The following is a 24,371-nucleotide window of genomic DNA, read 5'->3' on the forward strand; positions in this document are numbered from 1 at the left end:
CGTCTTTCGAATTAAATGTTCTTTCGAAGAAAAAAAAGGACATTATCATATTTTTCTTCCAGCTTATGATTTTTCAAAGACACCATAAATAAGGATGAAATGCGATTTCGGTCGGCTTGATTTTACACACAGCTTCGATTGCGCAAGACAGTCGACATGCATATTGATGGTGTGTTTGGTACCGGTTCCGCTATTTCGGTATTTCTTTTGTAGTTGCAATAACCAAATTAACCTCAGCGAACTTTAGACGAATGGACACATCTTAATGAAGTTACTCAGATATATACAGAATGCATTGGCTGTGATTGTCCCCAGAGGAAGACAAGGAACACTGCCACTGAAGCTAGCGAGAAGATCTCTCCCGGGATCTCTACTGGACAAGATGGGGAGGGCCTACGTGAGATGCGTCGAAGGGGAGGAGAATATGAACATATCCTTTTCATACAGAAACAAACAGAGCAGTTTGAATCGTCCACAAAATGAAGCTTTAGAAAAAGCTCTTGCCCGTATCCAGTGTACCTTAAAGAAACATATGGATAAGGAATTGAAGAAAAGGAAGAAAATGAAACTGGATGATTCTGTTGCTCCTTTGAATCCAAATGAGAAGCCGAATGATGAGTTGAATGTATTTCTCATGTCTAATGATAACACGTTCATTGATGTCAATGTTCTGAATGAAAAGGCATGGAGAGATGGAGCAGTGCTGTCAGTTGGTGAAATGCAGTATGAAGTATGCAGGAATTTTCCCTCCGTTCTACGTCTGTGTCTACCATCGTTTGTATTGGTTGGTTGCCCTGTGTTTCCACGCATCACAACAGAGTTTGTCAAAGAAGAATGGAATACTTACCAGTGGTTTCGACAAGTTAACAAAGACATGAGCGAAAAGGATGTGAATAAAGAAAGCTCCAATGATGCAACAAAAACTGAACATGATCTTGAATGGTTAGAGGTGGGACAAAGAAAGACGTACACTCCAACATTAACTGATGTTGGGTCAAAGTTGAAACTTCTGTGCACTCCTAAGAACGGAGAGAAATTTGGAGAAGGAAAGGAATGTGTCACCATGAGAGCAGTCAAGTGCGGACCAGAAGTGTACCCATTTCAGAAACGCCATGAATTCACCAAGAATAGGACTACACCAGATTGGTAATGATTCATACACTTCTTAGCAAAACATGTTTTTGTCTTTACCTATTGCACTTTTTCAAATTTAAGTTGAAGATGCTGCCAAAGAGTATTTCAATATAATGAAATGTAAATTACCACATTTTTTCATTTCTTCCCATTGCCTCACTTACAGTTTACGTATCTTTTCTTACAACATCCTTGCTGACATGTACGCTGACTCTGACTTCTCTCGAGACTACCTCTACCCATACTGCTCACCTGTAGCTCTTGATATCGACTACAGAGAACAGCTTCTGCTCAAGGAAATATCAGGTAAGAGATTAGGTTACATTGACAATAGCTTAATAGTCAACCAAAACCCTTGCATAACAAAAGGAACTTTAACTTTAGTGCTGGTTAGAACTCAAGATAATACTAATTGCTTGGTTGGTTCGTTATGTTTTACCTGATTACTAGAAAAGCATTTGTATAAACAATCGGGTGACCGCCTGCTGTAAGTTTTCTCCAAGGGACTGATAATGAGGATTAATGTCTTACCAAAAGGCACTAGCACAATGACTTAGTTTCAAACCTGGGACCTCTCGATTTTAAGAGACCACTGCTCTGCCACTTAGCCAACGCACCTAACAATGATAATGACATTTATTTAATGAAAGGTTCACGCTACAGCTATTGTACTATTAAAATGAACATTTTCACCTTATCATTAGTGGTAATGTCCGATCAGCTCTTTAAAGTAGACACCATCTAGACCAGATAAAATAATGAACTAAGGACACGGTTGGCTATGAAATGTATATGTGCTGTGGAGGAGTTATGATTCATTAACTGTTTCTTTTGCTTAACATTCCAAAACAGAATTGCTGCTGTAAGGTTCTATATTATCGATGGTAATAGATAAATAAATGATAATAGTAAAGCATTTTTCATGTAGCAAACTATGTCTTTATCTCTCCTGTTTCAGGTTACAATGCAGATATCCTGTGTCTTCAGGAGTGCGGGAAGAAGTTATATGAGTACAGCTTGAAGCCCGCCCTCACTGACCAGGGTTATAAAGGTCTGCTCATCTGTAAGACAAGACAAACACCAGAAGGAGAGGCGCTCTTCTACAGAGAAGATAGATTTAGGTTAGTGGCCCTGTATAAATTATACACTCAACAGTTCAAATTAAAATTACATTATATACAGGTAGTACAAAATCAACAAATAAGGTGACAAACAGAGTACCAGTAACTAATTTCAAAATTATATTTTATGTAAATTCTGTTCATATATTAAATATGACATTTAGTTTTTTAAATGTCTCCAGTCAATACTTAACCCATGTTGCACTGTACCATTTCTGACCAGGTTGCATGAGCAGTACGACATCTCCTTAGCTGAAGCCTTCCAGAAAGAATCCTCAAACAGTGATCTTGTAGAAGCTGTCTCAAAATCACCGGCTATGCTCAACCAAGTCCTCACAAGAAGCAGTGTACTACAGGTAAGTACTCATCTCATTTTCATGGTATCCAAAACCTAATGCATGTATTTCACTCAAAATCAAACGCACTGCTGGGTTGGAGCTTGGTCTAAAGTCAAGTTTAACAAAAGACATTACACCAAGGTCTCAGATTTCCATTTGATAAACATGATTTAATCCCATGGGGGTTCAACTGAATTTGTAGGACACATACGTATAGGTTTACACTATGTCACTATTACTAAACAATACAATGTGTTCAAGAGAGGGATTTATAGATGTATTCAATTTAATTCAATGTTTATTCAACACTCTTCATACAAACATTTAAAACATACAAATACAGAATGGAATGATAAAAAACAACATAGTGATAACAAATAACAATGGCAATTTATGAGAGCATTTGGGATAGGCAGAAAGGAGGGATTCCTTATATGAAAGCCTACCCCTAAACACACACATACAGGAAAAAAAGAAACAAGATCAAAAGAATAGAATAACAAAACAAAAATACAAACTAAAACATATTGTCATGTACAATCAGAGTAAATAAGTGTCAAACTTGCCCCTGCTATTCATACTGATTATTATACTTATTTAACCGGAATTGTTATATTTAATTATTATGGATTTGTATTCATTATGGGTTTGTTGATTCATCTTGCTTATCCATCTAATAATTTCTGTCTTGATTCTCAAGGTTGCTGTCTTGGAAGACTGTCATGATCCAAGACGAAGGATATGTGTGGCCAATACACATCTGTATTTCCATCCTCGAGCAGGTCATATACGGTTAATACAGACCATCACCATCTTGAGACATCTACAGAAGATTCAACAGCAACACCTGGAGAAGGTAGGCAGGTTCATCTAAGTACTAGTGATTGAACAGGGTTTACGATCGCTTCTAAATAGTTGAGCACAAATGTAGAGAGGATTTCACCAAGTATGGCTTTCTAAAGATTACAAACATTATCAGGAAAGCAATGAAAATGAAAGGAGAGAGATGCTGATTGTTTACAATTTGTAAAAAATGATAAGCTTTATATGTTTTGCCGTTGACAGCTAACATTAACATCATAAGAGATAGTTAATTGGAAAACACTGAATTTTTCTGAGCTATGACTGTTGTATTAACGAGGAAGCTAACCTATATGTCCAAAAGTGATGAAGGAGGGATAAATATTGTTTCCATAACTTCCATATGAAGTACTTGTATAGAGGTGTATTGTTAATGTTCAAGGATGTCAGCAACTAGAAGAAAAAAAAATTGTTGAAAAACTGTTCATTATCTTGATCAGAAAGTTGAAGGTTCAAGACTAGGTCCCGTATTTATTGCAACCAAGAGGTTGGATTTCAACCTCTAACTGGATTGTTTACAGCTCTATTTGTTATTTCTCACCCTTTATATTGACAGAATCCAGATATCAAATTGGCAATGATACTTTGTGGGGATCTGAACAGTGCGCCTACTTGCCCTGGTGTGTTTGAGCTCCTCTCCAAGAAACACATACCAGAGAATAATGTGCAATGGTATTGTGGTAAGTACCCTTTCCAATGATTTGATATTACTTTTAGTTGGTTTGGTTAACAATCGTATCATCTGCTGAGAGGAAGAAAGGTTTTAACTTGTTTAGTTTAGTTTAACACACAGTCAACGCCCTTCTGGCTCTCAACAGATGATATGACTGTATACAGTGTGTAATAGGCATATCTTGTTCAAATATATGTCAGTGTTGTACTGACATGGACTTAAAGCCTGTCCGTACTAGTTTAGCCAGGTGGGATTAAACCACCCAGCCTGGTCACTGACAGGTGGTTATCTCATCAACTCAGCTCTCAATTAACAGAAGAAAAAGAGAATCATGGGGGACCAACGGGCACCGCATAGGCATTGGTTTCTATATAGAGGGAGCATGTAGCTTCAAGTAGGACAGTGTGGCTTTCTAGTCAGACGTGAGTAAGTTCTGTTGAGCTGACTTGGATCTACTCTAATTAAAGTTATGAGAGATTAGACTCAAGACATGACACAACCCAAACAGATACTAGGATTGCTAACTTGACTTGAAACATCAGCTTAGCTTCAGTGTCTCTCTTTCAACAAGACGTTTTTGTAGTGGAGCCAGCTGGACTCAACCTGCTGTTAACTTGGTTCGGCTTGGGCCTCCTAATTTAGGATCTAGATTTCACCACTAGAGATTTGATAGGAAATGATTGGCCAATGGTTACAAACATTGTAGCTGTTTCATGATTTTCCTTTTTTTATTTGTTTATTATTTTTATTATTTATTTATTACAAAAAAAAGGTTTCTGCCTTGAATTTTAATTTTTTCTTTGCTTTTCCTGCACAATATGTGTTTTCATCTTTTCAGCCTTTGTTTATATCCTTGTTATTACATTGATTTAGGCTATTTTCTCTTCCATCAATATATTTTGTGATTTGACTTTCTTCCGTGCCCTATATCTTTGAATTTCTAGTCCTCTGTCTCTGTTTCTCTGTTGTTGCTTTCTGTGCATTTTGAGGTATCTGTCACTTATGATTGTGCCTTTTCTGCTATTCCATTCCCTATTTATTAATATACTTTTATGAGTACATCATTGGCATTTTTTTCTCTTTCTTCTTTAATGTTTGACACAGGAGGGAAAGAAGAGTTCTGCGGTGGAATGACCCTAAGTCACTCTCTTGACTTCACCAATGCCTGCACCAGTCAAGAGTACACCAACTTTGTAGCAGGGTTTGTGGCTTCTCTGGATTACGTTCTGATTGATAGCAATCACCTAGAGGTCCTCAGGGAAATCCCCATGCCTGATCATGATGATGTCATCGCTCATGTGGCTCTACCCAATGAAGTCTTTCCCTCCGATCATCTAGCAATAGGCTGTGATGTCAGATGGAAGAATACTTAGTAGCTATCATGCCAGGCTTTACTTCTCACCTCTTAAGAGCCAGAAGGGCATTGTTGTTATTAATTCTGTGTTAATTTACAAATACATGTAGATTGTTATTGATAAGATACTGCTAGCATTGTATTTTATAGAATATAGGAAGAGCTATATCCCTATAATAATGAAATAATCTAACTATGTTTTTAATAAGTAACTGACTTTTGATGATCATTTATTGGAACTAGCAGGGTTGTTTAAATGAACTGCATGCATTACACATTGAAAAGCAAGTCTTTCAGATTAGCTGGTTAGTAATCTCTTGATTAATTTTGAAAGTACCTATAAAACATTGATTAGATGTTGGAATCATCAGATTAAACTTGCTTGTTACTAACCTTGATATCTGTACAGATTTGGAAAAGCTTGATTAGATTTTTTTAGGAAGCTAGTACATGTATATTTGAAAGCATTCTTCTGCCTATCTGGCTGTCTTTAATAAGTTTCTGTCATAACAGTTACTCATTTTGATTTAAGTTAACATGGCCGTTTTAATCTTGATGGTACATTGATTTAGTATAGAAGATTCTCTCTGTCTCTGTCTCTCTCTCTCTCTCTCTTTCTTTCTCTCTCTCTCTCTCTCTCTTTCTCTCTCTCTTCCTCTCTCTCTCTCTCTCTCTCTCTCTCTCTCTCTTTCTTTCTCTCTCTCTTGTTCTCTTCATATTCTATGCCTCTCCGGGCCTCTTGCATAATCTTGCATTTAAATACAGCTCAAATTTTAACGCTATTTGATTTACAATCAATTATGATAGTGTATTTCAGACTTGCGTTAATTTGTTAGTTGCGTTTAACTGCATATTTTGTATTCAGAGTCCCTAGAATAATGTATAATTTTTCAACAACAACAACAATCTGTTTTCAATCGCAGAAGTTAGGAAATAGAGATGGCATCATACTCAGGATAGGGTTTTATAATCAAATATATTTATTTTTGAAATCATCTCATTTTTAGATTAGAAATCATTGATCTTTTGTTTGTATAAAGTTTACAAATTATACATGTATTTGGGAGATCTTATATTGGTCGTCATTCAGAGTCAAACTTGTCAAATGGTTTCTCATCAATATTCATTACAATGTATAGGAAATTTTCCTATATGCCCAAATCACTCTCTAAATTATGCTGCAGTATTGATGTTGTTAGCCCCTTATTGTTACAAAGTTGTATTTAACTTATCCTGTTTAATACAGATATTGAGTTTGGTATATGATACATATTTTCCAAAGAGTCCAGTCGAAAGGTAAAAGTCAATTCACAAATCTTACATTTTGTTGATCCATCTGTGTGAAGAAGAACTTGTTTTGATACATTTAATACAAGAATCATAATCATAATTAATACATGGTAACACATACAGTGAAATATATTAAGAGTCAACAAGATATTATATAGCAAAGTTGAAGGGTTGGTGGGAGGTACATAGGTATTTTGCAATTTCATCTTGTTCACAAGGTACACAGGATGTGGTTAATATATAAGGAGTGGACACAGCTAAACAGGATCAACTTCGGATTTTTATCCATCTTATATGCTATTTTTGTTGTAGCATATGTTGTTTAATTGGAAATTAATTAAAACACATTAAAACCACAACTCTCTGTCTCTCATGTATTTCTTTCCCTTACCATTAACATTGATATGCTTCATACCTGTAATGGATGTTACAGAATCAGCCGAGATGATGATCATTATCATTTTTTTTTATAACAGTTCAAAATGGTTTCCATCATTTTTCATTGCATAAATATGATAGGATATGATTTTGATAATTAAAGATTTAATACAAAGTCTGAATGTGTATGTACAATGTAAAACCCGCTTTCATCATGTTTTCACTTCCAAACAAAACAGTAACATTTACATCTGATAATGGCATAACAATTTGTTTTAATATGATTTTAATGACAACTTTCCCTATGTCTGCTACAAGCTTGAAAATTCACTCTAATGTTAAAGGTAGACTTTACTACTTCAGCCAGAAGGGATTAGACCGCCCAGTGAGCCATCGAGGTCACTGTGACAGGTGGCTATCTCATTAACTCAGCTCTCATTCAACATAAGAAAAAGAGGATTATTGGGTACCAACAGGCACCGATTGGGGAAGTTTTCTATATAGAGGTAGCAAGTAGCTACAAGTAGGACAGTGTGCCTTTAAAGAATATGAGTGACCCCCTGCCCCTCCCCCCCCCCCTCCCTGGCTCTCAGCAGATGGGCTATGTAATGCTGTCTGAGCATCAATTGTACACCTTGTCTTTTACCTAGGAAATTAATAGGAATGAAATTTAAAATACCTTAAAAAAAAAATTGAGCTCAAACTTCTTTCCAGGCAGACAGAAGAGAGAGAGAGAGAGAGAGAGAGAGAGAGGGAGAGAGAGAGAGAGAATGTAGTGGACATAGTAGGGTAGCAGAGGTAGAAGGAATGGGTGATGGAGGTAGTAGAATTAATAGAGCTAGAAGTGGAGATAGGGCCTAAAAAAAGATGTTGTATTGACCTTTAGGTGCCAAAACATGGGTCGGTCGGTCGGATATCTTTTTTTTTTTAAACTCCCTCTTTGGGCTGATATTCCTCAGTTTTGAATGCTTTAATACATTTTTTTCATCTAAACAACGGTTAAAAAAAAAATTAGAAAAAAAACTGACCGTCGATTTCAAAAATGTTGGGTCGGTCGCAAAGGGCAATACAACATTCATTTTTATTGTTAGGCCTAGTAGTAGTAGGTAGTACAGGCAGTCAAAGTTCAAGAAGTAGCAGGTAGTAGAGGTAGTAGAAATGGTAAATGTAATCGAGGTAGCAGGTACATTATTTATTTTTCTGTTTTCTACACAGTATTGAATGTCCTCATATTTAACAGTATTTTAAGTGTAAACATTTACAACACGCTTTGCACTCTAGATCCCGTCAATGAGAAATATTAGTTCCTTTGTTTTTTAAATCTTGAATAACCATAAAAAGTACCTGAGATCAGGGCTGAAATTTGTTTGCCATTGCTTTGATATCCATTGTTTTGCATGGACATTAGTCGATATAAATCTAAAAGCTGCTTCAGGGATTACCTCATCAAATATCAAGTAATCTATATTTTCCTGCATATTAAACGTATATCCCATCAAAGCATTGTCCATTTCATTGCATTTCGTCTAATATTTATCTCAATTAGTTTTATCCATTCGTCAATCGGATATGAAACTCTAAGGTGTTGATTTTTTTCATCTGTTCTTTTGAAGACACCGTATAATGTAAATGCTGCGTATTTTCAGGCTGCACGTTTTCCAGCTGATCTCTGCACCGCCCACTTTTATCCAAAAAGTTGACGACAAATATGGCCATGGACGCGAGTAACGTTCGAAAACAGCACCGATTTGATGAGGATCACCTGCATGTGTATCTTAAGGAGAACGTCGAAGGCTTTCCTCAAGGACCTTCAAAGCTTGAAGTCCTACAATATAAGTAAGACCCAGCCTCTGTTTGATCTTGCGGCTGCTGGTGCACTCTGCTCTGGCGCCCTGCAGCTACAGCCGCTGGCGCTGGCCGAACCGGTAGCTGTGCATGACATGTACACACGCCGAGATTTTGTGGGTATATACCGTCGCGTCGTGAAGCCTGGGCATCGTTTCACGACACGGCCGACCTCCCATTGAATATTTCAAAGGGATGTCGGTGAACTTTCATGAAACGTTCCCCTGGTTCAAAACGGCCGTGTCATTGTGCGATTCTGTGTGCTGGTGATCGTGTCTGCCACATTGCCGTTGCAGATGTGACTAAACCCGGCCTAGACCGAATTTTCCGTCTCTTTCGTTCGTTAGCCTCTTATTGGGGTAGGGTCGGCCGGCTCTCTCTTTAGAGACGGAAGCCGTTTATACACATGTCCTTGCTAACGCCACGGCCAGTCCTGGTCGTAGCGTTTTGCCCCCAAAATCCCCCAAAATGTCATTTTACCTCGAGCATGTTATATTGTAAATTAGGCCTAGGCTATAATAAATCAGTTCCACTTACCAACTTGACTGAAATAATCAGTTTAATAGTCCCTTTTTAGGAAATTATGGGTCAAAATCGAAATCCATTTTGAAAATCTTTTTCAACATGGATTCCGATTTTGACCCATAATTTCCTAAAAAGGGACTATTAAACTGATTATTTCAGTCAAGTTGGTAAGTGGAACTGATTTATTATAGCCTAGGCCTAATTTACAATATAACATGCTCGAGGTAAAATGACATTTTGGGGGATTTTGGGGGCAAAACGCTACGACCAGGACTGGCCGTGGCGTTAGCAAGGACATGTGTATAAACGGCTTCCGTCTCTAAAGAGAGAGCCGACCCTACCCCAATAAGAGGCTAACGAACGAAAGAGACGGAAAATTCGGTCTAAACCCGGCCCTGCCTGCTTTGTGTGTGTGTGTGTGTGTGTGGGTGGGGGGGGGGAGGGGTCTATTAATTTTGTATTACAAATCTTCATAGATCTATATCTATGTTTTGGAATCGTTAAAAGTGTATTAAAATGTTAAAGCAAATCATTTTTCCAAGATTCATTCAATTCATCAAACCCACAGGTCTGGTCAGTCTAACCCGACCTTTTATCTGAAGAAAGATGGGAGAGAGTTAGTGATGAGGAAGAAGCCACCTGGACAGCTTCTCAGAGGAGCTCATCAGGTATGAATAATTTCAGTCACCTTATTTATTGATTAGGAAAGGGGGGGGGAGGGTGGGGGATAGGGATAGAAAAATAATGAGATCTTATCTAAAATTCAAAGTTAATCACTCCCAAATGTACCTTATTCAAATTTGTTAGATAAATCATAAACATGCTTTAGTTATCCTACAAAATACCGTGATTAATTTGTAATTAATTGTCACATGCTATTGTGTATGATGTAATTCTGATTTCAGGTTGGTAGAGAGTATCGGATTCAGAAAGCCCTATACAGTGCAGGTTTCCCAGTACCCAAGCCAGTAGCTCATTGTAAAGATGCATCAGTAATTGGGACAGAGTTTTATGTCATGGAACATGTTAGAGTGAGTATGAAGCTACATTTTCATCTTTATACATAATTACATCATTGTCAGAGAAATCTCAGGATAAATCAACTTCAGGGATGTTTCCAGGGATACTTTGAATTTTTTTAGTGGACAGGGGTAGGAATTTAGGGAATCACAATCATATTTGAACCATAAATCATGAAAAATGATGAATATATTATTTTTCGTTTTAAACTGTGCAGCACATAATTTTCCAAGGAACATGCCCTTTAACCTCTAGCAAGTTCAGAACATTCCATTGAACTCTATTTTAGATCTTCATCAAGCAGCTACAAGTAGGTCCCAGACAATTTGAAGATTAAGCCAGGGATGTAGATGACCTATTATCTGTTTGGAGTCAGAAGGGCATTAAATAAGGTAACTGTATATGAGCTAGCGCCTTCTGGCTCCAAACATACAGTGTTTTCTTATTCTTTCCCTTATCTACAAATGTCCTTGGCTGTTTCATTTCAATTACTATTATAGGGTCGTATCTTCCGAGACATAGCCTTGCCTGAACTTTCTCCTGCTGAGAGGAAAGATATTTACTTTGCTATGATCAACACCTTGGCCCATCTCCATAGTCTGGACTTCAAGAAGTTTGGTCTCCAAGGCTACGGGAAGGAGGGAGGATTCTGCAGGAGGCAGGTGAGTGTCTTACATACTCAAACTTGAATCTTGAGACATATAACATTAAATCTATTTTACAATCAATTGTGAAAATACCGGGTATTTCTAATCTTGCTATGTATCCTACCATGCACTGTACCGGTATCTAGATCTGTAACTTAAATGTATCGCAGGTTACTGATTAGGCCTAAGAAAAAAGATGTTGTATTGCCCTATAGGTGCCAAACATGGGTCGGTCGGTCAGAAATCTTTTTTTTTTCTTTTTTTTTTCTTTTTTTTCTTCTCCCTTTTTGGGCTGCTAGTTCTTAGTTTTGAATGCTTTAATATTTTTTTTCTCTTAAAAAACAGTAAAGAAAAACAAACTTTTTTTAAAAAGCTGACTGTAGATTTCAAGATTTTTGGGTTGGTCGCCAAGGGCAGTACAACATCTTTTTTTTGTAGGCCTTATTGTAAATTTAGGATTGATTGAAGGAGATTAATTTTGGGGAGATACAATTAATCATAATTTGTTTATGTTACAGGGCCCTGGTGTAACACTACTGGAGGTTCTCACTCTATGATATATGAGAAATCTAGTTTATTCCTAAACTAAGTACTGCCTAAATATTTATATTGTATCAGTACAATGTATTTAATAGGACAAAGAAAAGCTTGTTTTGTCTTCTTAAATTCCAGAATTGGTTCTTGGGTTGTGAAGTTCAGTATCATGAACAGTAGTTGCTAGTGGCTATATTACGATCTTCTTTCAGGTAAACACTTGGACAAAACAGTTCCAGGGTGCAATGAAGATAGCCTCTTTACCAGAGGTTCCATCTGCTACAGAGCTGTTTGAATGGCTGCCTAACAACATTCCCAAGAACACAGAGAGGACCAGCATTGTACATGGAGACTACAGACTAGAGAATATGATCTTTCATCCTACAAAGGTAATTAATCAGGGTTCATGTTATCTTCAGTAGGCATAGTCAGTAAAGTCAAGTTGCTGTCCCAGGCCAACAATGTTCAAAAGAGCCATAAGAGTTTCTATTTGTGTTTTTGGTAGTTAATGGAAAGTCAGATAAGGAGAGGATTGCCATTCACATGAAAGGTAATTAATTGGGGTTTAGGTTTTCTTCAGTAGGCATAGTCAAAGTTTTTTTTCTCAGAACCAAGATGTTAGAAAGATAGAGTAAGGGAATTAAGATTTGTGGCTATGGAATTTCATTTTAAGTCGGGATAAGAAGTGCCTGCATCCATGTGGTTTATTCCTAAGCTATGGTTTGATATAGAAATGCACTCCTACACAACTGTGAAATCATCAAAAATATTTTTAGTTTGAACCATTTCTTCTTTCTATCATTCTTGCTCTTACAGGAAAGACAACGATTATCAGAAATATCTTACATGTATGCTTGAAGACCAAGAGATTAGGAAATCTTTGTCATTGACATATAACATTAAAAAAAAGCTTGACATTCATTTACATGCAATTGCATTATCCTAGAAACTCCTTACATGTATAGTAGAAAAAGGTGATTGTGCTTTCTACCATTTTTTCATGTGTAGAGATAATGCATATTGTTAGGAATGGCTTGAAACAGTTGATGTCAAGGAGATGCTTTCCTAAAAAAAAAAATCACCCAACAGATAAACTTTCTTTTCCTTTTCCATGTAACACTTCTTCATCCTGTAGCCTGTAATAATTGCAGTGCTTGACTGGGAGCTGTCAACCCTGGGTGATCCATTGACTGATCTGGCTTATAACTGTGCTGCATACTACTGGCCTGAGAACATGAACAGCGGAGCGGGCAATCCAATAGGTATGTCCAGTTTCCAACAAAAATATCTTTTAAAACCGTTAATGATTGATGATATGAGTTCTTAGTTGCCAGTGCCTCACGTTTCAAAGGAATGTTTTTTTGAACATACATTGTATGTGTTATGCTCACTTATCTCACTATAGATCAAAACCTCAGACTGGCATATTTTTTTAGTGAAAAAAGTTGACTATGCATCTCATTGTTTTTTCCTTCCATTATTGGACAAGAGTCTTTATTGTTGTATCAGTTGTTTCAAAGATTTTTTTTATTTGTCTTAAGAGTATGTAAAACCCAGAAATGTAACAAGTTAGCTTCAACAGGTGACAAACTTATGACATTTGATTCAATTCAATTGATTATTTCCACAATTTGATAAAAATGTCAATAAGACATACAAAACAACCAATAAACACAGCAATGTAGTAAACGTACAAGGAAATTCAACAAAATAAAAGTACTGTACAAAATTATAACAGATAGAAATAACAAAAATGTAACAAAAACTGTAAGTACAGAAACCAAATACATTGATATATTAGGATTTAGACTGCATTAAATAGATTGCAATTGTGAAAACTTTATTTTATGTGTGATTTGTTTTTACCAGCTGGTGGTGGTGATACTCAGTTTAGTGCTGTACCAGGGATACCAAAGAGGGAGGATTACATGAAGGTCTACTGTGCCCATACGGGGGTGCCTTACCCTATCCAGGACTGGCAATTTTATCTGGCACTGGCTTATTTCAGGGCAGCATCTATCTGTGAAGTGAGTTCAAATATGAGAGTGAAGTAACTTATTGAGGTATGAAATTCCTCTGAAAGGTCCATCTGGCAGTTCTATTTTATGGTATAATAATTATGTGAATATGACTTGAATTGCAGGTTAAACTATTGTGTTGCCAGAACCATAGGTTGACTGCCCATATAGATTTAATTTGTTTATGTTAAACACACTTTTGATAATCTTGATCTGCATTTCATATCATTTAGGGTTTATTCACACTTGACCATGAACTCTTACATACATACCATAAAACATGGACAGTATCTACTGTCATGGACAGACCAGGATGTTATTCACTGCATTTATGTGTGAGTGTGAATGCATCTATCATGAACTTTCACACATATACTGGATGATGCTCCAGCTGACCTGGACAGACATGAAATGGTATTGATTGTGTTTGTGTGAATGCATCTATCATGAACTTTCACATACGTACTGGATGACGCTCTAGCTGACCTGGAAAGACCTGAAATGGTATTGATTGTGTTTGTGTGAATGCATCTATCATGAACTTTCACACACATACTGGATGATGCTCTAGCTGACCTGGACAGACCTGAATTGGTATTGATTGTTTTCATGTGAATGCATCTATCATGAACTTTCACACACATACTGTATGATGCTCTAGCTGACCTGGATAGACCTGAAATGGTTTATTGATTGTGTTTGTGTGATTGCATCTATCATGAACTTTACCCTGGGCAAACAACAGAATGTTTGCTCTGTGTTCCAGACTACTAGTTCTTTTTAGTACAGTCAAATAACCCACTTGTTCATTCAGATTTTTTTCTTCAAACAAAAACCTTGATAATTTTTGCATTGTACTGTTTCCTTTGATTTATATCTTTGAGTGTCTTTCAAATTTAACCTCATCATTGATTAAAGTCAACATTTTCCCCCTTATGAGGGGTTTCTGACTTTCACACCATGATGACACTGCCTCCCTCCACTTCTTCTTCCTCCTCGGCACCTGTTAGTGAGAAATATGTGAACACATCCCATACCCACATGGACTTTGCCCCTCATATTGAGACACTGTTTACATTGCTGCTCTCCTATTATCTGTATTACTAGGGTGTCTATGCCAGATCAAAGCTAGGAAACGCCAGTTCTGAGTCAGCTGAAGCTGCAGGACATGTAGCAATACTTTGCTCTGATTCTGGTCTTCAAATTGCAAAAGGGTTAGTTCACGTTTGATTATTTGATCAGGTTTTGTTTTCTTTCTTTGCTGTACTACTAGGGTGTGTATGCAAGGTCAAAGCTAGGTAATGCTAGCTCTGAAACAGCTGAAGCGAGAGGAGCTGTAGCAAAGCAACTTTCTGATGCTAGTCTCCTTATAGCTAAAGGGTTAGTTTATTTCCACTACATATTTTGCAATTTTTGATCTACTTTGCAACTTCTTTTTAAGTGAGTTTTAAAAGATCTAATTATCTCAATCGTGCATACATTTTGCCAAACATGTAGAAAATAAACAACATGACATCCAAAATATTGTTCATTCTGGTCTTCTTTTAGGTAATCTTCAGTGTCAGATAATGTCTTGAATTAAATGGAAATGTTGTTTTCTTTGACTTATAGAGTTCTACCCCAAGGAATTCTATTTTTCTTACCCATTTGACATTGCCAAATATATGTTTCTCTTTTCAATTGGGGGATGATACCGTGCTTGAAATGAATTTAAAAGCTCTGATTCAGATAAAGGAAAATTCTCTACCTTGCATGTCTTAAGAAGATGACAACGATATTGTGTCACAATTCCATGTCATTGTCAGCCTTCCTATCTACTTGACTGTTAGCTTGACTGCCCTTGTGTCTGTCTGTATGTCTGTCTGTCTGTCTTACTCTCTGACTGCTTCTGAATGTATCTTTCTCTTTGTCTTGGAGGCAAATTAATCTTATTTCACATTTTCCACTTCAGATCCGTGTCACCACCCAAGGGATCAGGGATTTCAAGGATTTCTTTGAGTGAAGACATCAGCCCTGCCCTAGCCATGGAGCCGTTATCAGGGAGAGGGAGGGACCTGCTACAGAAGGTCAAGGACTTTGTCAAGAAGGAGATCATCCCAGCAGAAGCAGTGAGTCCAGATATTTACATAGAAGTGTCATAGTCGAGTGGTTAAAGCACTTGACTTGCAATTCAAAGGTCTAGGTTCGATCCCCGATACGGCACTAATGTCCTTTGGCAAGGTATTAATCTTCATTTGCCACACTCGACCCAGGTGAGGTAAATGGGTACTTGGCAGGATTTAATTCCTTGAAATGCTAGATCGCTGTAATGGCAGCTAGGCTAAAGCCGGGGTAATAAATAATGCGCTCGGAATAGAATTTCTGGATAGACGGCGCTATAGAAATGCCTTTAATTATTATTATTATCATTACATGGATGAAAAGTGTCTTTGTTTGTGATAATAATAAAGTCAGTAACTCCAAGAATTTATATTTTGTATACTATTGGGCATTACCTCATGGTTTGTTTGGGTTCATTGGCATGAGGCGGTAAACTGCTTCAGAAAAACCTCTGCAGAAAAATGCAACATGCTTGGCATTTCTTTATCTTGTACCACACATCTAAGAGCTGGAACATTGCTGCTTATATTTCTTTACCCCCCCCCCACAACATTGCTTCTTTTCTATTTCTTTACAGCACCTAATATTTTTTGCCATGCCTGTTTTTTTAAATTTTTAACAGTGGTTAATGATGTAATGGCTGATTGGATTTTAAGTTAGAATAAAACTTGCATGTATGCTATGGTTGTATGTGTATGATGTATGAATGTTCAACAGCCATGATACAATTTGATAGATTACAAATTTGATGACACAAACATTACCTAGCAATGTATAAAAGAACATCACAATGTTTGTCTCTTCAGATCTTGAGATAAATTGTGATGGAAGAAGTATGACCAATAGGAAATGACAGTAAATCATTTTAACTAATTGATTATTTTTTATTCTGTTTTTATTCAGGTGTATGAGAATCATGTCAGAACTGCTAAGGATCCATGGACCATACCACCTGTCATGGAAGAACTTAAGGTGAGTCTCTGTCGTAGTAGTCCATGCTTTGCCAATTATCCACCACATGCTAATGTAAAGTGGTGAGGAAATTTGCTATTCCAACATTTATTCTGTAGCAATGGTGGAGGATTTGATCACGTGTAGGGTGACATTTGGATTAGGTAATTGTCTTTCCTGAGACTTCTTTTTCGATTGCAGTCTCCAAAGGGTGGGGGATGGGGGGGGGGGGGGCTGCCTCCTCAAGCCTGAAAATGCATGTTTTTCATGATTATCTTTTGCCTCTGGGGCTGGGGATGTGACCGATTGTCCCCTCTTTAACATGCCTGTTTGTGACCAAAGTATGGATTGAGCAAGATTGAGCCGTGATGTGCTTATTTGCTCAAGACTCTTTTATGATCCATTTAATTATCCGAAAGCAAATTTTCCTCACTCTTCAATAATTTTGATGATGATGATTTTACTTGACTGCTAAGAAAAAATGTGTAGGCTCGTAAGGAAGCAACTAGGGGACCAACAGTTATAAGTTCTCTCAGAGGGACTTGGTAATGAGTATTAATGCCTTACCAAAGGGAGCAAGCACATTGACTTGGTTTCGATCCTGGGACCTCCCGGTTACAAGACCACTGCTCTACTAATGAGCAATCGCACCTCCTCCAATTATATCAACCTATTGCAATATTCATCTATTTCAATCACTTTAAAACACTCATACAGGCAAAGGCTAAAGCAGCAGGATTATGGAACCTGTTCCTACCATCTGAATCCGGTTTAACCCAGTTAGAGTATGCATACATGGCAGAACAGATGGGACGCTCTCCATTAGGATCAGAACCATTCAACTGTGCTGCTCCAGGTTTGTGTGCTTTATACCAGATGGAACTGGTTTCATCTTGCAAGAACCACTTAATTAAGTTTCACTGTGAAATGGTAGTAGATATTTAGTACTCATTTTGCAATAAATTGGGCAAGCCTTGAGCACCCCTTGTGATCCAGATGGATAAAGGGGCAGTAGAGGTGTTTTAGTAGATGTTTCTATAGACGAGAAGGTCTCAGATTTGAGTCCCTGCATGGTAGCCATTTGGGAAAACATTAATCTACATCTGCCACCCCATACCCAGGAGAGTACAAAGCCATGGTGTCTGTTACTGATATTTGTCCTGAAGTTGATCATATCATAGGAATATTATGTAGGAAGTGAAGAGATATATTGTCATCAGGATGCGAAAGTTAATGTGGTTAGATGAGCAAGTGTGCGCTTGTAAAAATGATGCCTGGCTGGAATGCTCTCCAGGGAGTGGAGAATGTGGATACATTGTGTGCGAGAAAGCCTGCCACCCCATACCCTGGAGAGTACAAAGCCATGGTGACCGTAACTGATATTTGTCCTGATGGTGATCATATCATAGGAATGTAATGTAGGAAGTGAAGAGATATATTGTCATCAGGATAATGATACATGTATTCTGTATAGCACTTATTTCATATTAAGTGCTATTTGAATCCGGATTAATCAGGATGAATAATGTTGTTGTTAATACTTTATGAATCATTGTTGCAACCCCAATTTTATTGTCCATGAATCGTACTTTTCCTCTTTAGATACCGGTAACATGGAGGTACTGCACCTGTATGGCACTCCAGAACAGAAGGAGAAGTGGCTCCGTCCTTTGCTAGAGGGTCGCATCAGATCCTGCTACTGTATGACCGGTAAATAGCAACATTAGTTACCTAAATTTAGGGATAAAATGTAATCCAAAGTAGAAACCTCCAAGTATTTAGACATTTTGGTTATAGCGAACCAGCTCTATACAGGTTTACCTGAGATTATCTGGGTGCTCATATTTGGACTGAACTAATGTCATATACGATGGGTACATGAATATGTCACACACAAAAATGACCTTGTGTATAACATTTTCATGTGTTTTCAACAGTAATACCTGGTGTTTTGTTTTCCCTATTTACCCTATTTGCTAGGAATTTACTATATAAAGGAATGTACAGCTATGCCTATTTTCTTTGTTGCATTTCTCCTGCACTGTTAAAACATACTGATCTACATCATTTGTTTGTGTTATTTCACATTTTACTTCAGAATCATATGAAAGGATGATCCTGTTTCCTCCATTTGTTTATCTTTTTCTGGTAGAACCTGATGTTGCTTCTAGTGATGCTACTAACATGCAGTGTACCTTCACCAGGGAGGGAGATGAGTATGTCATCAATGGCAAGAAGTGGTGGAGCAGTGGTAAGTCCCACTCATAGAAAATGGAGGATGGGAAGTAGATTCTAAAGATAACAGAGACATATGCACTTTCATAATAAGATATATAAGAAGTCCCAGTAATGCATTAAGTTAAAGAGCAATCTATTTTTAAACTCTTTTCATTTTTTTGTTGAATAATGGAACAGATATTGGACTGCCACAGTCTACATGTGTCACCCATGCAGTATGTACACTCCAAACTGTGTTGCAGTATAGCATGTGATCCATTTCAAATAAAAATGTAATTATAGCCGGATCGTCATAGTTAAGTCTGTCTCTGTGATTTTCAGGTGCTGGTGATCCAAGGTTAGGCGTTGCCATAGTAATGGGTAGGACTGGAAACAAGGAGTCTTCCACGTGAGTAGTTAATATTGTGATTTTTATCTTTCTGTTTAATAGTTAGCCATGGTCATGGATTTTATGACTGAAAATGTGTTTTAGTTCACCAATTCCATAATAATTGTTCTGCAATATAAGCTTTAATTGAAAGATGTAAGCAATGTATACTACTCACTTGTGTTTTCTCTTATTCTGTGTTTTGCAAATTTAGGTGAGCATATGCATAGACAGCATCCATGTTAAATGCTCTTTGATGTATGTTGGTTTCCGTCATTGTTTTATTATCTCACAGACATAAGCAACACAGTATGATCATCATTCCAACTGATGCACCAGGTTTTGTTAAAGTGCGCCCTCTATCAGTGTTTGGGAGCGTAGGTAAGCTACTAGCAAGTTGATAAGTGATGCAGATGTGTTTTAATTCCATGCAGTTACAACAGTGTTGTTGTGCCTCTCTCCCATTAGATTGGCATGGTTGATAAGTGACAATCATTATTTTGTTAGACCCGTTGTCATTTATTACAAATATATCTAATAGATTTTAGGCATCAGGAGTTCAGTATAACTAGGAAACGAACCTAGTGGTGGATGATGCATTGGTGTATTGTATTTTGAAGTGCATATGTAATATGATTATGAACATTTTTAAAGTTGCTGCCTGATTCTACAATGTTTATAGAAGACCATTTAGAATATTTACTTGCAAAACCCAATTTCCTGTTCGCTTTCAGATGCACCACACGGGCATTTTGAAGTGAGATTTGACAGCGTTAGAGTGCCTGCATCCAACATTATACTAGGTAAGATTGATATGAACTTTTGTTCCAGGAATTTTGTTTTAATTTGTCAATTTATTGTTGTTGCATTGTGTAATTTTTGAACTATTATGTATCTGTGTATGTATCTTTGCCTATGTTGTTTTCTATACATCATTTATCTCTGCCTATGGGTAGGGTTGCAATTCTGTATTGTATTGCTCTAGGGTTTAAGCTAGGAGCAACCCAGGTTTTAACTTTGAGCAACCTTCAACAGAAAATGTATTATAGAATCACGCTGAATAGTTTAGGACTTCAGAGAGTGTATCATTGTGTGAGATAGTTGCTCTGTATAACCCTTTGCCATGTTCTTTCCTCTCACTCTCTAGGTGAAGGAAGAGGATTTGAGATCGCCCAGGGTAGACTAGGACCGGGTAGGATCCATCACTGCATGAGATTACTGGGGATGGCAGAGAGGTCGCTAGAGCTGATGTGTCAGAGGGCGGACGAGAGGGTAGCATTCGGGAGGAAACTTAACAAAATGGTGAGATAGTACAACCTGCAATATTAAACAAATATTCCATGCACTGAGAGGCTCTAGTTGAAATTATGGATCAAGGTGGCAGGAAGAGCACTATTTCTGTCGCCGAGGAATCCATGATTTCACTAGCGGCTTGAAATAGTGCATGAGATATTTGTTTTATATTTTTTGAACCTTAATGATGATAATGATAATAATAATGTTTACTGTCACTGAAGTAGTGTAAAGTGCAGTGAGAGCAGTGCAGACGACAGTACTGCGACCGCGACTGATAACATATTGATCTTGATCGATCGCATATATATGACGTCATCCATGATGTAGTGCCATGGTATAGTGCACTATGACGTCACATTTACATCATAGCAATGTTATGTTTGGTCACATGATGCTATGTTGACCAATCACTGAACAGGATTTCATTGATCAAAGATATAATGCTTTATATTTTGGAAGATAAGGCATTTTAAAATTGACTGATCTAGACCTCCATGTGCCTATTTCATGAGACATTTCTTGGCTTTCAATCGCTAAAGATTTGCTAAGAGACCTGTGGGTTTTGAAGATGTAGCTTTGTCAACTTGTGTGACTGATTAGCGGTTATTTTCATTATTGCACATGTGATAATGGATTCCTGAGCATGACCGTGACTTCAGTCAGGGAAACTTCAAAATTTAACTCTTCAATGCATTACCAGAAACCAGAAACTTTAAAAGATGAATGAAAGGTCCAGAATCAAGAGTTGAATGCTGCATATAACATGAATTATCCAACCAAATTTGTGCAGTTTGTAACAATTTATTTGTCACATATATTTTTTGTATTTTTTGTATTTATTTACATTTATTTCCTTCTCAACAGTACAATATGAAACACAATGTATATATACATGATATATGTAACAATAATTTCAACATAGAGTGTACAGTATATAATTCAGATACGGAAGGAGACGAAAACCCGAAAAGCATAGCTTGAGTTGGGAACGCCCATAATAAGTTAACACAGTTACTGAGAGAACATTATAGATATTATTATGAAAATTACATATTGTATAATAGGTATAGGAAAGGAAAAAAAATTAAATTGGAGAAAAAATTAGAAGAGAATCAAGTATAGGAAGGCATGTTCACTTATAAAGAGAAACTTAACTCAATTGGGCTGTGCATGTGTGTGCAATTACATCATAAAATAACAAAGTACTACAATTCTAAAATAGACAGCGGTACATATCATTAAGTACAAGCAAAATCAAACGGCAGCTTCATCCCACAACATTGTCCTGGGGAATATACAGATTGTATATGGCAAGTATTGACAAGTTGTTGTTTTACAATAGTCACTGAAGAATTTGTACCTTCTAAGTTATATTCCCAAGCATATGATTATGGGAATAGAACATAATTTTCACACAGAATCATGGGATAGGACAGCTATTTCATGAGAATTGTATAGCGGTAGACTTCTGACAAGACAAATAACTTTCAATTTCTTTTCTTCTGCTTGCTTGCTTTGTCTGTGTAGCAAGTGATACAGCACCAGGTAGCAGAGAGTCGTATTGAGATAGACATGGCTAGACTACTGGTCCTGAAGGCAGCTCATATGCATGACAAGTATGGCTCCAAGAAAGCAAGAAAAGAGGTAAGTATATTACATGGATATAACTCTGATGTCAGGGGGAGATCCAGGATTGTCAAAAAAGGGGAAGGGGGCTCAGTTCTGATAATCAGCCCCCCCCCCAAAAAAAAAACAAAAAACAAAACAAAACAAAAACAAAAAAAAACAAAAAATGAATATGGTTGTCACAATTTGCTGGCGTCTTTCAGGTTGAAAATCTGAAATGGGGGCAACATTTATTTCTTTGTGCACTTCAGGTTTGCCAACTGGATTCTAAAGAGGGGAGCATGGGTTGCTTGTGCCCCCTCTCCTGATACTGTCATTACTGCAGAGTATATATCTGGGAGTAGCGCTACCAGGTACCCTTTTACTCCACCTGGTTCGAGTGTAGCCAGTCTGTTTATCTATCCTCCACTAAAACTTTGTATTCAATAATTTGTTTTCGTTCTATGTATGTTCTCATGTACTTTCTTATGTTTAATGTATTTACCTTATTAGGCGCCTTGAGCATCTCTTGGGGTGGATATGTGCGCATTATAAATGTTGTTATTATGATTTGTTATTATTACTTTGACCATCTACAAAGAATTAATCAGTGAGCAAAAAGCCTATGAAGGTTATGAGCATCATAACACTAGGTAGTATCCAAGGGAATAGCATCTCAATTCTATACTTGACATCTATTTCAGATTGCTATGATCAAGATCGTTGTACCACGTATGGCGTGTCAGGTTATAGACCGAGCTATCCAGATCCATGGTGGTGGAGGTGTATCGGATGATTTCCCTCTCGCAAGGTACTATGCTGGGGCCCGGTCTCTCCGTCTTGCCGATGGTCCTGATGAGGTCCATCTCGCATCGGTAGCCAAGCAGGAGCTCAAGGATCAATTCCAGAAGGCAATGCTTTGATTATGTTGCATGGGTGCTACTAAAGAAAGCAGGACATCATTTCATGAAACTGTCTGAAGTAGAAGTTCACCGACATCCCACTGAAACATGTGTTAAATTGATATGGTTTTTATGAGTTGCTGTCGAACTTGTACTTAGGACGGTTTTGTGAAACACTGCTCTGGTATCAAACAGGATGACTGATCAGTGATGGCTTTATGTTGTACCTGATTAACCTGATTAACCTGATGAAAATTAATGCCTTACCAAAGATTATAAATCATTGCCATGGTAAATAGCATTATTATTCATTGAATTGAAGGACCAATTAAAGAATAGCGCTGTTAACTGAGTATATTATCATAGTCAGGTATTACCATGGTAACATGTTAAAAATTCACTACAGTGATCCATAGATGATGTAAGATTTTACATGGTGTAAGATTTTACATGGTGTACATGTATTTGGTTATTGAAATGTTCGTTGTTTATAAACACAAATGCGTGCGATGAAAAAGGAGAATATATTTTTTTAAAAATTATTAGGTTAATATCATGTTAACCTAGAAATTATAAGTTGTATGCGTCATGAAAGTGGTTTACAATATTCCCACCTTTAGCATCATTTGTTAATCATTTCATGAGCAATATGCTACTACCTGAAAACAATGAACAAAATAACAAATTGTTAACGTTTATTGTGCAAAACCATGTACATGTAGCTCAAATATTGATGAGATTGTGTTTTATAAAATACTTCATTAATTTCTTGATTGTACATGAATATATGTACATGTACTTATATATATAGTGTTGGATGATAATCTACCTCCTGGTTGTCAGATGTTGAAATATTGGACAACAATTTTGTTAGTGTGAGGAAAGAAAGGATTGTTTGAATATTTTCTGTAGAAAATTTTAAGGTATGACTTACGGTATGTTTTTTCCATCAACTCAGCACTATCTGTGCACTACGTGCGTTACTTTAGTAGATATATATTTTATCACATGTGTTATTAGTGAACTTGAATAAGATAAAGCTTTATGTTTTTTTCATGTTTATGATATATTTGCATTGTTTATGAACATTGATTTTACTTTTTGTTTGAACATTTTATTTTCACTGGTTTGTGCAAAAATCTATCATAAATGTATTTACAATAACAGATTAACC

At 37.0% G+C, this 24,371-nt stretch overlaps 2 protein-coding genes across 3 annotated transcripts; both read left to right on the top strand.

Annotated features, from left to right (window-relative positions):
* The first annotated feature begins 97 nt into the window (after positions 1–97).
* On the top strand, positions 98–6,107 carry LOC763013 (2',5'-phosphodiesterase 12). The gene is made up of 7 exons (XM_030974608.1): positions 98–1,146; positions 1,301–1,440; positions 2,093–2,255; positions 2,479–2,611; positions 3,294–3,449; positions 4,011–4,134; positions 5,232–6,107. The coding sequence occupies exons 1-7, from the start codon at positions 266–268 to the stop codon at positions 5,498–5,500; spliced, it is 1,866 nt and encodes a 621-aa protein (XP_030830468.1). The 5' UTR covers positions 98–265; the 3' UTR covers positions 5,501–6,107.
* Positions 6,108–8,778: 2,671 nt separating this feature from the next.
* Positions 8,779–23,321, top strand: LOC576062 (acyl-CoA dehydrogenase family member 11). Of its 2 annotated transcripts, none has more exons than XM_030974626.1 (19): positions 8,779–8,985; positions 10,088–10,187; positions 10,425–10,550; positions 11,040–11,201; positions 11,933–12,109; positions 12,856–12,982; positions 13,590–13,747; positions 15,012–15,118; positions 15,690–15,846; positions 16,742–16,810; positions 17,507–17,645; positions 18,392–18,499; positions 18,942–19,040; positions 19,349–19,415; positions 19,690–19,775; positions 20,129–20,197; positions 20,542–20,696; positions 22,218–22,334; positions 23,000–23,321. In XM_030974626.1, the coding sequence occupies exons 1-19, from the start codon at positions 8,858–8,860 to the stop codon at positions 23,216–23,218; spliced, it is 2,370 nt and encodes a 789-aa protein (XP_030830486.1). In that variant the 5' UTR covers positions 8,779–8,857; the 3' UTR covers positions 23,219–23,321. The 2 variants fall into 2 exon arrangements, with proteins under 2 accessions (XP_030830486.1, XP_030830485.1); XM_030974625.1 differs by lacking the exon at positions 15,012–15,118 and adding an exon at positions 14,846–14,952 and having other exon boundaries at positions 8,780–8,985.
* The last annotated feature ends 1,050 nt before the right edge of the window (positions 23,322–24,371 follow it).

This window comes from Strongylocentrotus purpuratus, unplaced genomic scaffold (assembly GCF_000002235.5).
Source record: "Strongylocentrotus purpuratus isolate Spur 01 unplaced genomic scaffold, Spur_5.0 spur5_scaffold_7, whole genome shotgun sequence".
NCBI lineage: Eukaryota > Metazoa > Echinodermata > Echinoidea > Camarodonta > Strongylocentrotidae > Strongylocentrotus > Strongylocentrotus purpuratus.

What these genes read in the sequence shown, in the direction of transcription:
- LOC763013 (XM_030974608.1), top strand. Translation starts at nt 266, where the DNA reads ATGAAGTTACTCAGATATATACAGAATGCATTGGCTGTGATTGTCCCC. An exon ending in TACAGAGAAGATAGATTTAG is followed by an intron (nt 2,256 to 2,478) that starts GTTAGTGGCCCT and finishes ATTTCTGACCAG; the next exon opens with GTTGCATGAGCAGTACGACA. An exon ending in CAAGAAGCAGTGTACTACAG is followed by an intron (nt 2,612 to 3,293) that starts GTAAGTACTCAT and finishes TTGATTCTCAAG; the next exon opens with GTTGCTGTCTTGGAAGACTG.
- LOC576062 (XM_030974626.1), top strand. Translation starts at nt 8,858, where the DNA reads ATGGCCATGGACGCGAGTAACGTTCGAAAACAGCACCGATTTGATGAG. An exon ending in AGATCATCCCAGCAGAAGCA is followed by an intron (nt 15,847 to 16,741) that starts GTGAGTCCAGAT and finishes GTTTTTATTCAG; the next exon opens with GTGTATGAGAATCATGTCAG. An exon ending in GGAAACAAGGAGTCTTCCAC is followed by an intron (nt 19,416 to 19,689) that starts GTGAGTAGTTAA and finishes ATTATCTCACAG; the next exon opens with ACATAAGCAACACAGTATGA.